Consider the following 16,054-nt stretch of genomic DNA (forward strand, 5'->3'; position numbering starts at 1 on the left):
ACAGGAACTCAAGGATGTAAACCTAATAGTACAGGTTGGCGAAGGATAAGATATTCAAGCTTCGTATGTTAAGGTAAAATAATAGCACCTCCACACAAAAAACAAACAAAAAGAAGACTCGACTAAGTTATACGAGTTCAGATCGGTCTCTCACAGCGCATCTCCGCCTTGTATTAGAAATATTTTCGGATGAAGACATCGTCGGATCTAATATAATACAAGGCGAGGATGCGATGTGGAACATTGTGGGGCGCAGATGTGAATTGTGAACTCCATTTCCATGTATCTGTCGGTGGGATTCGGATTCTCAAATTTGACACACACGAATGAAGAAAACTGAAACATCCTCACTGTGGAGTGTGGACCCGCATATCCAGCTGCTTATAGTCGATGGCAGAAAAGTCCAACTCTAAGTCCATCAACCATCCAAATATCTAATCATCCATCGTCCGGACCGGACATCTTTAGACAATCAAAGAAACGGTCCAGATATTTAAAGTGTCGAGTATCGACTAACTTCCGGTCCTCCCAAGTCCCAAGTCCCAACTTCCAAGCAATGAAATGAACCAACTGCTGAAATAAAACAAAGAAAGCGTCACCGTCGTGTGAGCAGAGACCTGAGAGTAGTACAGGACGAATTTAGAAGGAAGACCAAACGAGCCTCCACTGCTGACTCCTCCCACCCAGACCCAGTCGTGATCTTAAAATTAATAACGAGAAGAGTCCCTCTCCTCCGTCTTCCGCTTCTTCTCTCTTTCCAGTTTCGCTTCATCCTCTTCCTCGTCGATCAATTCTACTTTATCAAAGAAATAAATACAGAACCAGAAAATAGGAACAGAGAGAGTTGTTGCTAACAAGCAATAAAATGTCGTCCTCCGAAAATCACACCTCCTCTACATCCGGATCTGCCGCTGCAATCAACGGCGGACACACCACGCCGAAAACCCCTTCACAGCCACAGGGGCGCAAGAAAGCCTTGATCACTGGTATCACCGGTCAGGACGGTTCTTACCTCACGGAGTTCCTTCTCAGCAAGGGCTACGAGGTCCATGGCCTCATCCGCCGCTCTTCCAACTTCAATACCCAGCGCATCAATCACATCTACATCGATCCCCACAATTCCCATAAGGCTCACATGAAGCTACACTACGCTGACTTAACCGACGCCTCCTCTCTCCGCCGTTGGCTCGACATCATCCTTCCCGACGAGATCTACAACCTCGCCGCCCAGTCCCACGTCGCCGTCTCCTTTGAGATCCCCGACTACACTGCCGACGTCGTTGCCACCGGTGCCCTCCGCCTTCTCGAAGCCGTACGATCCCATATTTCTGCCACTGGCCGTACTCACATCCGCTACTACCAGGCCGGATCCTCCGAAATGTTCGGATCAACACCACCTCCCCAATCAGAATCCTCCCCATTTCATCCCCGATCCCCTTACGCCGCTGCCAAGTGTGCTGCGCATTGGTACACTGTAAACTATAGGGAGGCTTACGGCATCTTCGCCTGCAACGGGGTTCTCTTCAATCACGAATCGCCGCGCCGTGGTGAGAATTTCGTGACTCGCAAGATAACTCGAGCAGTGGGCCGGATCAAGGTCGGGCTCCAGAGTAAACTATTCTTGGGCAATTTGCAGGCTTCGAGGGATTGGGGGTTTGCGGGAGACTATGTCGAAGCGATGTGGTTAATGCTTCAGCAGGACAAGCCGGATGATTACGTGGTGGCGACGGAAGAGTCTCATACGGTGGAAGAATTCTTGGAGGTGGCATTTGGGTATGTTGGGTTGAAGTGGAGAGATCACGTGGTGATCGACAAACGGTATGTTAGGCCGGCAGAAGTGGATAATTTGAAGGGAGATTCGACCAAGGCGAGGAGTGTACTGGGGTGGAAGCCCAAGGTTGGATTTGAGCAATTGGTGAAAATGATGGTGGATGAGGACATTGAATTGGCAAAGAGGGAGAGGGTGCTTGTTGATGCTGGGTATTTGGATGCACAGCAGCAGCCTTGATGGACTGATATATTCATGTCTGATATAAGAAGGTTTTGCATTTCTCTTCGTTATTGCGATTAGAGTCAATGTAGCGGAAGATTAGTACTTTTTTTTCTTTATTGTTATTGGATGTATTTTGTTCTTCTTTCGCTTCTTGTGGTTGATTGATATTTACATATCTAATTCATTCAATTCTAGTAATTCGATAAAATATGCAGCATTATAGTATTTCTATGGCTGTCATTCATTTATTCATTTTGATTCCGCGCCTTGTTCTTTAAGTCTTTTGATATGCGGTCAGTTTGGGAAAATGCATTTAATTTCTTTTGATTTCTCAGAATGAGCATTCACAGATTGGTTAATACGAATGCAGATATATTCTCTCTCTCTCTCTCTCTCTGGTGCATATATATTTTCTCTATAGATCTTTAATGTGGTAAAATTTTATTTTAGTATGTTGTTATAATGGTTTATATCAACTGTTTGGAATCTCTCCTACAAGCTTAGATCTCTTCCAGGAACCTGGGAATTGTATCTCTTTCCCAGTTGATTTTGGGAATGCAGATATCTTTTCAGTTTCAGAAGAATTGCACTGTACAATTGCTGTTGTTTTTTTATTTGTTATATATTTAGGTACCATTGTGATGTTATTGGTGGGGAGAAATAAATACTATCTGACTCTATGTCAAGTGTCGCTTGGTGGGGTCTTTCCCTGAACTTTTAATTATTATTTTTAAGTTTGTATTTGTTGATTGATCCAGAGAAGGAAAGGGGGGGGGGGGGGGGCGGCTTAGGCCATGTCTATACGGAGATGGCTTCTGCCAATGATATCTGGTACATTGAAGATCTCTGATCAAGACTCCTCTCTCTCTCTCTCTCTCTCTCTGGTAAGGCTCTTCTGTTGGTGAATAGAGAATGATGCAAGGACAATGAGGGCGTTCTGGATGCTCCATGAAAGCACTGAGTTCTGTGATGTTAACAAGGTAATGGTTTTTTCATTGCGTTTTTTGTTAATTTTCTTGTAGGTCGTAATTTCCTGGTTTTCCAATGTTTTTTTTGTTATTTTTCTTAATTTAGTTTAATCATTCACTTGTTAGTAGTTTTCAAGTTTGAAGTTTTCTTTTTTTCAGTTTGCTGCAATAGACTCCTCTTCCTCTCTTTCTTTTTGGGAAACTGAAGGCATTTCAAATTTATTGCTAGATTTCTGTTCTTGCATGTTTTTCTCTTCTTTTTCTTCTGTTTTAAAATTATCATTTCTTTGGCATTCAAAATAAATAAATGAAAGAATACAGAAGAAACAAAAAAGAGGAATTCTTTTTTGAGTTTTGTGGTTTTATTTCTTCTTTATCTGATTGTATAAACCATGGCTTGTAAGAAACACAATATTTGTTTTGAGGAGGAAACAAATCAATACCTTTATACTTCTGTCCACATTAATCTACAACCAGTATTTGAATGTTATTTGATCCAAACTCTAGTTTCTTGCAGGTCCTTCAATTAAACCTTGGTATTCTAGCTACCTCAAGTTAATAGATATTTATGGATATTGATTTTCTTATTTCTTGATGTTTTAGCCTCCCATTTGAGGTTTCAAATCTGCCATGGAATATTAAAAATAAAGTGAACACAAATAGCTTTTTAGTTTCTCTTTCTTGTTCTCTCTCCTAAACTAGCTCATCTTTTGTTGAGTTAGTTTGATAGCTATATTCATACAGGATTCTTGTTAAGCTAAAGTTTTTTTGGAATTTTTATGTTCAGAGTTTTATTGTAATATCTATGGTTCCTCTTTGATATGCAGGGTTGGAGGTCTTTTCAGTTTTCCTCCTCCCCCTCTGCTGTTATGTGTTCTTTTGCTCTTTTATCTTAATACGTTCTCATTGCCAATATCAAAAAACTAATATTACTTCTGGAAAGATTTGGAATAAGATTTATTCTTGAAGTTGGATTACTGGACTCATGGTAATAATCCTCAGAAACTGTTTGAGTAGCTTCTAAAGATTTGGGAAGATGTTACACTTTTGATATCTGAATGGTGAGCATCTTTCGTACTTGCATCTTTTTCTGCTACATTCATTTTCCTTAAGATGATTTTAGTAAAATCCATTTTGATCTATTGCTGATCAAGAAATAAAAAAATAAATAATAAATAACATGTTGCTCTGCATTATTTTTTTTTTTGAGAATTGACTTTTTAAATATATTGTCATGGTCAGTTGTCATACTTGAATTAAAGTTAGACACTGAAACTCTACCATTTTAAATCTAGGATATTCGATGCTAAAATTAAAGATACTCTGATCACTAACATCTTTTATTCTACTGTATATTAAATAATGTTAGTTAAGTGGGGATGAGGAAGGTCAATACAGGGCAATTATATATGCCTATTTTGTTTGACACCCACTATCTTAAGTCTTGAAGCATTTATGGTTTTTCTTTACTTGCTAGACTATTAGGTTTGATTGTGATTAAACGCACATTATCTAGAAGAATGGGATTTATCCTTAAGGGAAAACCTCAGTTCATATTATTTCAACTCTGTTCCACCAAATTGAAGGATAATTCGGCTATGGCTGCAAGTTCTGAGGTTCAACCTGTATGCTAAAAGAACTATAAACCAGATATAACAGGGGGCCCTTTGAGGATAAACAGAACTCATCTTGATATGTAATAATGTGGTGGACTACTTGCAAAGTCCATTTCCTCTATTTCGCTTTAACGTTTCATATTGCCCAAATTGATGATTTTTTTTCCCAAATTGATGAATTGTTGAATATATCCACTTTCGCACCCTCCAACACCACTTTGCATCTGAATTCCATGGATGCAACGCGCGTACTTCACATTCCACAATACATTGCTAAGGTGATTTATTCCATCTTTACTCCTGCGCCAGCCAATTTAAAATGGTATCATTAGGCATTACTGTTAGATTCCATATTGAGGATTTTACTGAGGAAAATAGGGTTATGTCTACTTGTTTCTGAAAAGTTTTGTACTTTTTTGATTCGATGAATGCAATAAGGCTGTGAATCAGACTATTTCCTTTTTATTTTTTATAACTAGTAACTAAACCCAAAAAATCGAGACCTAATACAAGTTAGATTTTGGTTGACAAAATTTAGGTTTAATTTGGCATCAATTTGAGTTTAGGCTAAGATCCATATTTAGAGTTGGTCATGGATTGACCCTTAACTTGACCCACTTATTGAGAGCAAAAGGGGTTTAAAATTGTGTGTGTGTGTGTGTGTGAGAGAGAGAGAGAGAGAGATTTAAGGATGATCTTATTAATTAAAGAGAGTAATGATCAACTTTATTAGAGATAATTGAAATATAAGAGGGTTTTATTTTGATTTATTATATTTTTAATTAGTTAATTAAAAATAAATAACCATGTGTGTGAAAAATGAGAGGAGATGGGAGATTTGTGCGAGCTACTATTCAAAAATGTATTTTTTTAAGGGAAAAATTAAGTAACAATGATTTACCAAAATTTTTATATATTTTTAGTTGTTCACATATAAAATAATAGAAAAAATATTTTTTTTTCTTTTTTTAGTTTTGAGCTTCAAATTTATTCCTTTATATATAGAGACTTGGGTAGAGGTGTAAAGTGGGCCATGCCCGTGGGCGGCCCGCCCTTACTCCTAGGTGGAAATTTTGGGGGTTGGCCTGGCACGGTCCACGGCCCAAGCCCAAGCGGGCCCGTGCCGGGCCGGGCTGCAGCCATGTTGTGGGCTTGGACCATGCCGGGCTGGGCCACAGGGCGGGCCTTGGGCTTAGGCCGAACCGGGCTGCACTTTTTTTTTTAATTTTTTTGAAAATTTTGATTTCTTTTCTAAGTAAAATTGTAAAACTAAAATATTTAACTTTTTTATGAACTTTGGGAATTAGGAACTATTTAAAAAATTAAGAAATGAGAAATCTAAGTTATTTAATACATAAATGAAAAAAAAAATACTTAACCAAATTGAAATAAGAATGATGGAAAAACAAATTGGAAGAAAAATAGGAATTTTATTTCATTTAAATTTGAATGGTGCAAATTAGTGAATTACAAATACAATGATTGGATCATTGCATACTTGGATGAATGAAATATAAAATGGAATAAATTAATAAAATATAAAAAATACAATATTGTTACAAATTGAAAATACAAAATTACATTGCTAAAAATTTAAAAAAATATATCAAATAAATTAAATAAAATTTAAAAATTTTATAATAATTTGAAAAAATAAAAAATTCTACAAGTAGTCAAATTCATGAATCATCATTCATGACTTTCATCATCTACTTCGGGTGAAACGTCGGGTGTTGTATCATGCCCTCCATTGTCTTGTAATCTAAATTCTGCATCTAGCCAATCGTTGAAGCAGATGTACATCTCTATGTTCTCATCATTCATGCAGCTTCTTTTGTCATTAACACCCTGGTACCTGCACTAAAACAAGACTCTCATGGAACTATAGACACCGGAGGGGTTAGTAGATCATGTGCTATGGCTGCAATAACTGGATAATTTTTCGAGTGTTCACCCCACCACGCTAAAATATCAAAATTATTTGATACTTCACCTAAATTAGAAAAAATTGCTTGCAAATAAAAATTAAGTTTAGCAAATGAACTTGTTGTAAAACTAGCAGATTTATGCCTTCTACTTATTGTAGTTAAACAATAAAGGGGAGAAATGTTCTCCCAATATTTTTTAAATTTATTTTCCATAATTTCAATAATACATTGAAATCGTGGATTATTTATATATTTGGCAAAACAATCACTAATTATCATTAATTGATACGGTAAATTACAACTAGTTGGATAATAAATTCCAGATAATTCATTTGTTGCATCATAAAAATGTTTTAAAAAATCTCTTATATAGACTGCCATTTCCCAGTCTTCCTTAAATATCATAGTTAGGCATTTTTAAATTATAAAAATCAGAAAGAATTTGTTTATGAGATATACAACTTTCTAACATAGCATAGGTAGAATTCCACCTATACTTTACATATAATATAAAATGTTTATATTTTAAACCATAATTTTGGCATAAATATTTAAATTCTTGTTTTCTTTCCCCTGAACTTTTTATATATATAATACAATTTTTAATTTTTGAAATAATATTCAAGGCATCTTGAATACATAAATTTAAGATGTGACATGCACATCTAATATGAAATAATTTACCATTTAAGCATGGTTTTAATTGAAATTTTAAAATATTTATTGCAGAATCATTATTGCTAGCATTATCAAAACTAATAGCCATAAGCATGCAAAGTATTTAAAATACTTGCAGCAATAGTTGGGCCACTATATAGCCATTCAAGCCTAGTAAAACTTAAAATTCTTTTATTCAAAAGCCAATTTTCATCAATGAAATGGCCGGTAACACAAATATAACTAATATTAAATTTGGATGTTCAAACATCCGAAGTAATTGCAACTTTAGAATTAAGATTTGCTAACAAAGAAATTAAATTTTGTTTATATGAATAAATAAAATTTAAAGCATCATTTCTTATAGTATTCCTAGAAAACTTTTTTATATTGTGGGTTTACAGAACTACGCAACCATTTTTTTAGCTTTGGATCTTCAGCTAACATAAATGGTTGTTCTGCATGTACAATATACTTAGCAAGTTCTAGTCTCATTTTTTCTTGTGAATATCTAAAAGTACCAAAACTAATCCCCCTCCCAATTTGTGTTTGGGTTGCTTCTCTCCCTTCATCTTCCTCTCGCTCATGTGTGAGCAGATGTCTGCTCAAATGACCCGTACCACCCTTGCTACAATATCTAAAGTCTTTCCTACATTTTTGACAAACGACCCTTTTCCCCTTCCCCTTAATATCCTCTATTTTGAAAATTTTTCAAACCGGGCTACTCAGCTTAGAAACCCTCCTTTTCCCATAGTACTACTACTAATGGGGGTGAGAGTTCCACTTCCATCGACATCAAACGCATTAGTGTTAACACGAATACTATCATGATGCGATTGAATGTCATCCATGGTGAACATGTTAGGGAATCGGTTTTGAGAAGGGCCAGCCATTTTTTTTTAATTCTAAAAAGATAAAAATAATCTAATTCGACTTACCTGGATTGCCGGTTTAAAATCCCAACTTGATTTCAACAGTTGAAGCCTTTCAACGTCCAAGCCTCCTGAATTGAGATACTTGAGCTGATTGAGCAAGCCTTCTTGTTGAAAGTCGAAACTTCGATAAAGTTGAGACTTGAGAATTGGAGAATGCAGAATCAGACAATCAGCTAATCAAAATTTCTCAAATTGCAGATAATTGAGAATGCATATGTATGAGAGAGAGAGAGAGAGAGAGAGAGAATTAAGAGAATTGTTGAATTGGTGTGATGAGAATGGTGGAGGATAGGACTATTTACAGGAATTGAACATAATTCAATTGCCCAAAATACCCAAAAAACTATCTATTATTTAGTTGTTGGGAGGGGTATTTTGGTCATTGTGAAGTTACTTATAACTTTACCTTAAATGCCCCCCTAAACTAATTGTTATATAGCTGTTGGGGGGGCATTTATGTCATTTTTTCAACCCCCCATAAGCAAAATATAGAAATACCCCCTTAATATGGTTGTAGCTGTTGGGGGGTATTTCTGTAAACCCCCCCAAAAGCTGAATCTAGGCCCAACGGCTATATTCTCGAGCGGGTCGAGCACGGTCTGTTACGGGCCTGGCAAGCTGTGTCGTGGCGCAGACGGCACGGCATGTACTGTCATTCCATGCGGTGCCGACCCATGGGCCTCGAACCCTTGGCCCAACACGGCACGGACCTCCGTGTCAGGCCTGGCATGGCCCGTTAGTCGTCGTGTCATGCCGGGCTGGGCCTGTCCAAAATCATGTCGGGTAGTGGGCGGCCTGGCCCAATTTACACCTCTAGACTTGGGATCAAATCCCCTTGCCACTTGGGAACAATTTCAATTACCTCATGTATTGGGTGGACAAATTTGGATTTCAACATTAATTAGTCTGGGTCCTTAGTAGACATTAGCTATTAAGTTGTGTGTGTGTGTGTGTGTGTGTGAGAGAGAGAGAGAGAGAGAGAGAGAGAGAGTGATTTAAAAATTATCTTATTAGAGAGTAAATATAGATTTTATGAGAGACAATGAAGACCCGTGAGGGATTTAATTTTGACTTGTTATATAGACAACTAGCAGTGACCCGTGCGATGCATGGGATTTTCATTAAGTTAAAGGTAAATAATAGAAACATGTAAGAGTATACAATTGTTTTATATAATAATTAATAATTATTTATATTTTATATACTAGTTTTAATAATTTTTTTATATTACAAAAATAACAATAATTAATTTTAGATAGGGTTGTTTATCAAACTTAGGGATGGCGATTTTCCCCATTTCCCTAATCCCTGTGGGGATCCGCCCTAAATGGGGCAGGGATTCGGGGCGGGGATGGGAATGATTTTCCCCATGCGGGGATGGAGATGGGGAAATTTTTATCCCCGTTGGCGGGGACGACATAGGGCCAAGGAGAGCATACTCCCTGCCCCGTAGGGACCCCGATCCCCATCCCATGGGATTCCCGCTAATATATGTATATACACATATGTTTATATATTTATTTATGTATACATACGTCTATATGTTAATATTTTTAAAAATATGGTTGAATATGTTTGAATCTTTTTTAATAAGATTATAAATTTTAATTATTATTTTTTTATTTTTTAAATAAAATAAAAACAAAAACATAATTATTGATATTATAAAGAATCACGTGGAGTGGGGATCCCCGTGGAGACAAGGATGGGGAGAGGATCCTCGTCCAATAGGCTTTGGTTCAACAATTTCCTAACCCGAATGGGTTGGATTAATTTCGCTTTAGCCATTTGTAAGCAGACTAAAATCGAATTACCGGACCATAAATATTTATTAATATTATATATTTTAATATATTTTTGTAATACAGGAAAGTATGAAAATTCCAATATTTTCTAGGCTAAAATATTTTATATCATAAATTTAATTTTTAAATTTATTTTTTAATAATGCCATTGTAATTTTTTTTTAATTTAAACTTAATTTTTAAATTTAATTATTTTAAGTTTAAATCTTTTGAACTGACTAACCAAACCAAAAATTAACCCAAACCGATATAACCTGAGTGACCAACTCCCCAACTTGACCACGTCGATTTGGTTGGCCAAACAACTTACAACTAAACTGAACCAACCTGTGAACAATAGTTTAATCTCCAATAATTATTAAAAATTTATAACGAAAATACACAATAAATGAAATTTAAAAAGCTAAATAACAGTAGTTTAAAATCCAATAATTATTGAATTTTTTTTATTAAATAACAAAACAAAAATAGATTTATACATAATTATTGAAAATATATTTATCACAGAAAACAATAAATAATTAGTAAAATACAATAAATATTAATTTTAGTATATATTAATAAACATTATTTTTTTGAAAATTATTTTCTAGAATTATTAATTGGTATAAATGAAATTAGTTATTTACAATATTATTTACTTATTGGAATAATATCATTGTTTAAATTTTAAAATATTAATTACTAGTTGAATTTAATATTCCATAAAATTATATTACTATTAATTTTGTTATTTTAACTATTCAAAATCTAGCTATGTTAAATATTTCATCATTTAAAATATTTAGTTATTTAACTAAATATTTAAAATCTTAATCTATGCATTATAGTTGAAAGTTATTCAGTAAATATTTAAAATATATTATTAATTGATTTAAAACATCAATTTTAACATTTTGTTATTTAAGATATTTAGTTATTGAAATATTTAAATAATATTTCACTTTTAATGTTAGATTTTTCTTATTTGAATAACATTTGGATTGAATAATCCAAAAAATCATAATTTATATTATTTGTACATAATTTCGTGATGGATTTTGTAAAAATATATTATTATTAATAATATGAATATTATTATAGCGATTATAATTATTTTTTGTCTTTTTAATAAATATTTTAAAGTTTTTATATAATTTTGTTAGAATATTTAAATAATTCTTACATTTTTTAATTCAAACTTTCTTTATACAGATGTAGATAAAAAGTGGGGGAGAAGATAAATAAGAATTAAAAGATAATTTAGGAGAAAGTTGGGGATAATGGGGGAGATTGTTTAGGAGAAATTTAGGATATTAGATTATTTAGGTTATTGGAACATGTGGGAGAGAGAGAGAGGTTTTAGAAATATTTTTTTAGGGGAAAGTATAGTTTCTAATTGGTAGTTTCAAAAAATGACATGGATTAAAAAATTAAAAAATTCAAAAACAGGAGAAAATTTTTAGACTTCCTTGTACATATATATATATATGGTAAAAAGGGAAAATTTACGATTAGTACCCTGTACTTTGTGCCTATTGTCAATTTGGTCCCCGAACTTTAAAATACGACAATTCTGTACCGAAATTTCAAAGCGTGACAATCCAGTACCTACCATTAATCAGTAGTTAACCTGCCGTTATGTAACATTTGAAAAGAACACAAATGCCCTTCAAGTGTCATTTAATTTTCTTTATCAACCATCTAAACGTTGACAAAAAATTAGCAGTCTCAAATCAATGTTTGAGTGGACATTTTGGTGACCCCAACTTTCTTGAATATAAAAGGCAAGGATTTGGGATTACTAATTTTTCTGTTAATGTTTGGATAGTTGATAAAGAAAATTAAATGACACTCAAAGGACATTTGTATCTTTTTAAATTGTGACTTAACGACTGATTAACAGCTAGTTAATGGTAGGTACTGGATTGTCACATTTTGAAAGTTTGAGTAATAAGTTGTATTTTAAAGTTCGGGACCAAAGTAACACTAAACCCAAAGTATGGAGTACTAATCGAAAATTTTCTCTAAAATAAATATGCATATTTATGACAAAAGGAGGAGAGGAATTAGATATGGGTTCTATGATGAGAGGACCCTGCACCTCCCCTCTTTCATCTTTCTATTATATACATAGATGGAATCATGGAACGAAAGCCAAATCAGTAAGGAAAAAGGTTACATATTTTGTTCAAATGAAGGAAAAACATAGATGATTAGTTATTTAGTTATAAGGAGCAAGGTAGAGAGTGCAACAAATAATTGTCAATTTCAAGCGACCTTATCATCTACGCCAGACGGCAGTCCCACAGACCACAAATAATTCTTGGCAACAACAAAAAAGTCATGCTGTCAATCTCAGACCAAAACAAGTCCATGTTTCTTACTTTTCTTTTATCTATTCCTCTCCTTGTTCCTTTCGCTCAACTGCAGCAGATAAGTGCAAAGCTTGTAATTTTTAGCAACTCAACTCATACTCCCAGAGGTATGTCCATGTTTCTTCCTTTTCTCTTAGCTCTTCCTCTCTTATTTCTTGTGTTCCTTTCACTGAAGAACATCAAAAAAGGTTATGAAAAGCCAAGAAACAATAAAAATCTTCCACCAGGTCCTCCTAAACTTCCTTTTATTGGGAACTTACACCAATTTTCAACTACTTCATCCCTTAATCATCGAAGGCTGCACCAGCTTTCTATGAGATATGGTCCGCTTATGTCTCTGCAACTTGGTTCCAAACCAACAGTGGTGATTTCCTCAGCAAGAATAGCAAGGGAGGTCCTGAAAACTCATGATCTCGAATTCGCCAGCAGACCATCCTTTGTTTGCCAGCAAAAACTGTCTTATGGAGGCCATGACATTGCTTTCGCGCCCTATGGTGAATGCTGGAGGGAATTGAGGAAGATATGCATTACTGAGCTGTTTAACACCAAGAGAGTGCAATCCTTTCGGTGCATAAGAGAGGATGAGATTTTTCAATTGATCAAGTCGATTTCCGGCCAGTTAGCCGCTTCCTCCAGTACTCCTGTCAATTTGACAGATGTCGCACTTGCTCTTTCAAATAACATCATCTGTCGGATTGCTTTCGGCAAGACATTCCAGCATGAAAGTTGCTATAAGTGTTCTTTTTCTCAACTCCTCAAGGAAGCTCAGGCCTTGTTCGTTAGCTTTGCTTTCGCTGATTACTTTCCATCTCTAGGGTGGGTGTTTGATATTCTGAGCGGACTACCTCGTAGACTCGAGAGGAACTTCCAAGGCTTGGATTTGTTTTACAGCCAAGTCATCGAGGAGCACCTTGATCCTAAGAGGCCGAAACCTCAGGAAGAAGACATCGCTGATGTCTTGCTTCGAATGCACAAGGATCACTCAAGCTCGCTTCATCTCAAAATGGAACACATCAAGGCACTGTTCATGGTAATTGTATTATACGACTACTTTCTCCTATTATGCCCCTTGTATCTTGAGAAAAAATGCATGTTTTTTTTGTCTCAACCAAAGATTACCAAAGATTAAAGTATTGGTATAAGGTATTGTATTGGATATTTCGGATATAGATACCGATACGAATACGTTTTGAAAACGCATGGATACGTTAGTAAAATACATACGAATTTTCATAAATATATTAATAGCACTAAATTTAAGATCAAAATGATCACAAAATAGTATGTAAATAAATAAAAAATATAAATATTAAGGATACATATGAAGAAATATATTACGATTAATGAACTGGGATACATAATTTTATTTATAGCACCAATCAAGAGTCTAAGACACTAAACATATGCACTTATTATATTTTAATTATTATATCAATTATTTTTTATTTTACTATTTTATTTTTTTAATATTAAGAAAAAGTCAATTAAATATTAAATTTTCAAGTGCAAATTAAAATATCAATTAATAATTTATAAAATTATAATCTTAACTTAAAGTATATCAAATTTGTTAAAATTTCTAAGATGCATATCATATACAAATTCATAGTTTTTAATTACTAAAATAATTGTTCCATTATTAATATTTTTATTTATATAAATTTCATGAAATAAAAAATCATTTTTTGAAATAAATATAGATTAGTTGATTTGATAGATTCAGTTTAATATTATATTCTTCAATATTTTGTATATAATATTTTTATTTTTTTTGTAAATAATAAATATGTTGTTGTTACTTGTTAATGTAAATTAAAATAATAGTTAATAACTAATAAAAGTATATAAAAATTTTAATATTTATATCATGTACAAATTTATAAATTTTAAGTATTAAAATAATTATTGTATTATTAAAATTATATTTGTATAAATTTCTTGATATAAAAAATCATCTGTTTTATATAAATGTAGATTTGATACATTATTTGTATAAATACTATTTTTAAATATTATTTTTAAAATTTTTAGTTAGAATTGTTAAATATAAATATGCATTTTTTTATTTAAAATAAATGTGAATAGAAAATTTTAATAAAATTTATTTTATTTTACTTTATATCACGAAATATAGCATGACTTATTGGTCTCGAATGTGCAATAGAATATTTTTATAGCTGGAACAGACACAACCGCTGCAACCGTGGTTTGGGCAATGTCGGAGCTAGCTAAGAAGCCGATAGCGATGAAGAAAGTACAGGATGAACTCAGAAGTCTTGTTGGAAATAAAGGGCACATAGATGAAGATGATGTCAACCAACTTCATTACCTCAAGTATGTGGTGAAAGAGACATTGAGACTTCATCCTCCGACCCCTTTGCTGCTTCCACGTGAAACAATAAACCACTGTAAAATTGATGGGTACGATATTTATCCCAAAACTCAGGTTTTTGTGAATGGTTGGGCAATTGGGATGGAACCCGAAATATGGAAGAACCCAGAAGAGTTTATACCAGAAAGGTTCATGGACGGGTCTGTTGATTTCAAGGGTCAACATTTTGAATTTATACCATTTGGATCAGGTCGAAGGATATGCCCGGGGATGCATGTCGGAGTTGCTACTGTGGAGCTTATCCTTGCAAATCTTCTGTATTCATTCAACTGGGAACTTCCTGACGGGATGAAGAATGAAGATATCCACATGGACGAACTACCTGGTATTACAGTAAAAAAGAAAACTCCTCTTCTCCTTTTGGCCATCAATACATATAATGAATTTTGATGGGCGCTTCTTCAAATATAACTAATGGTAGATTTGTCATTCTTGTTTTCTGCAACTGGTTGTGTGTGGAGAGCTTTCTCCAAAAAGTTGTTATACATGCATGGGGTTTGCTCCACCACAGGGGTTTTAATTAATATTATAGTATAATTTGCATTAATTAAGCATTACATGAACATGAATGTTGAAGCCGAATGAACTTATTCTTCCATAAATGTCCATTCTATTTTAAAACATCTGTCTTTGGAAATATAAACATTTTGATAAAAAGTAATTTTATGAGTATTTTCGACATTTTCATGAGGATTCTAATAATTGGCAATTATGTCAAAAATTTTAAGGGAGGTGATTACCTTTTGTTCTTTTCTTTCAGTCACATATTCTTGACTTCTTGACCATTTCCACGAGAGAAGCATCTTTGTATGGCTAAAAGTTTAAAGTTGTTGGAAATTGGAAAAGAAATGCTTTATTGACTGTTATGTTTGTGCTTTTAATTTTTTGTAGCGATCCACTACATGAATTCTCTCCGAATTAATTTGTGGTGGATCCAACCTATATTCATCTTATAGGTCCGACTGAATACGAAGAATTATGTATTTTGGGGGGTTTTCTCTTTTGTACATAGAGTCTGAGTCTTGTGAGAGACGAGTAAGATATTGGGTTTATTTGGGGCTTAGGGTTTTCTGTGAAAGCACAACTCTGTATTTCTTGTCCATTACCAACTTCATAATAGATTTCTGTTCCTCCTTCGCCCGTGGACGTAGGCTATAAGTCGAACCACGTAAATCTATGTATATTCTTTGTGCTTGTTTCTCTTTATCTTTGTTTTACTTTCATTTTGAGTGTCATTCAAATCTGTTTTCTTGAGTTTTTCCACAACATTGACCTTCCAAAAATAAGTTGTATAGGAATGCCTCATTAGAAATTGGATTTTCTCCTCGCAAAGCACACTTCACAGTTCACACCAACTTCAAGGCCCATTGCTATCATGCATTCGATCATCTCCCATTCTTGTA

General features: G+C 34.0%; 1 protein-coding gene and 1 pseudogene across 2 annotated transcripts; both read left to right on the top strand.

The window, feature by feature from the left end:
* Positions 1 to 526: 526 nt before the first annotated feature.
* On the top strand, positions 527 to 2,218 carry LOC104607483 (GDP-mannose 4,6 dehydratase 1 pseudogene; annotated as a pseudogene). Its single transcript, XR_016076664.1, has one exon. The product of XR_016076664.1 is annotated as a GDP-mannose 4,6 dehydratase 1 pseudogene (transcript).
* Positions 2,219 to 12,238: 10,020 nt separating this feature from the next.
* LOC104607484 (strychnine-11-hydroxylase-like) lies at positions 12,239 to 15,323 on the top strand. Its single transcript, XM_010273122.3, has 2 exons — positions 12,239 to 13,289; positions 14,424 to 15,323. Exons 1-2 carry the CDS (start codon positions 12,258 to 12,260, stop codon positions 15,039 to 15,041), a joined length of 1,650 nt encoding a protein of 549 aa, XP_010271424.2. The 5' UTR covers positions 12,239 to 12,257; the 3' UTR covers positions 15,042 to 15,323.
* The last annotated feature ends 731 nt before the right edge of the window (positions 15,324 to 16,054 follow it).

The sequence above is a fragment of the Nelumbo nucifera genome, chromosome 5 (genome assembly GCF_055504915.1).
Source record: "Nelumbo nucifera cultivar China Antique chromosome 5, China Antique-T2T, whole genome shotgun sequence".
NCBI lineage: Eukaryota > Viridiplantae > Streptophyta > Magnoliopsida > Proteales > Nelumbonaceae > Nelumbo > Nelumbo nucifera.

What these genes read in the sequence shown, in the direction of transcription:
- LOC104607484 (XM_010273122.3), top strand. Translation starts at nt 12,258, where the DNA reads ATGTTTCTTACTTTTCTTTTATCTATTCCTCTCCTTGTTCCTTTCGCT. An exon ending in ACATCAAGGCACTGTTCATG is followed by an intron (nt 13,290 to 14,423) that starts GTAATTGTATTA and finishes AATGTGCAATAG; the next exon opens with AATATTTTTATAGCTGGAAC.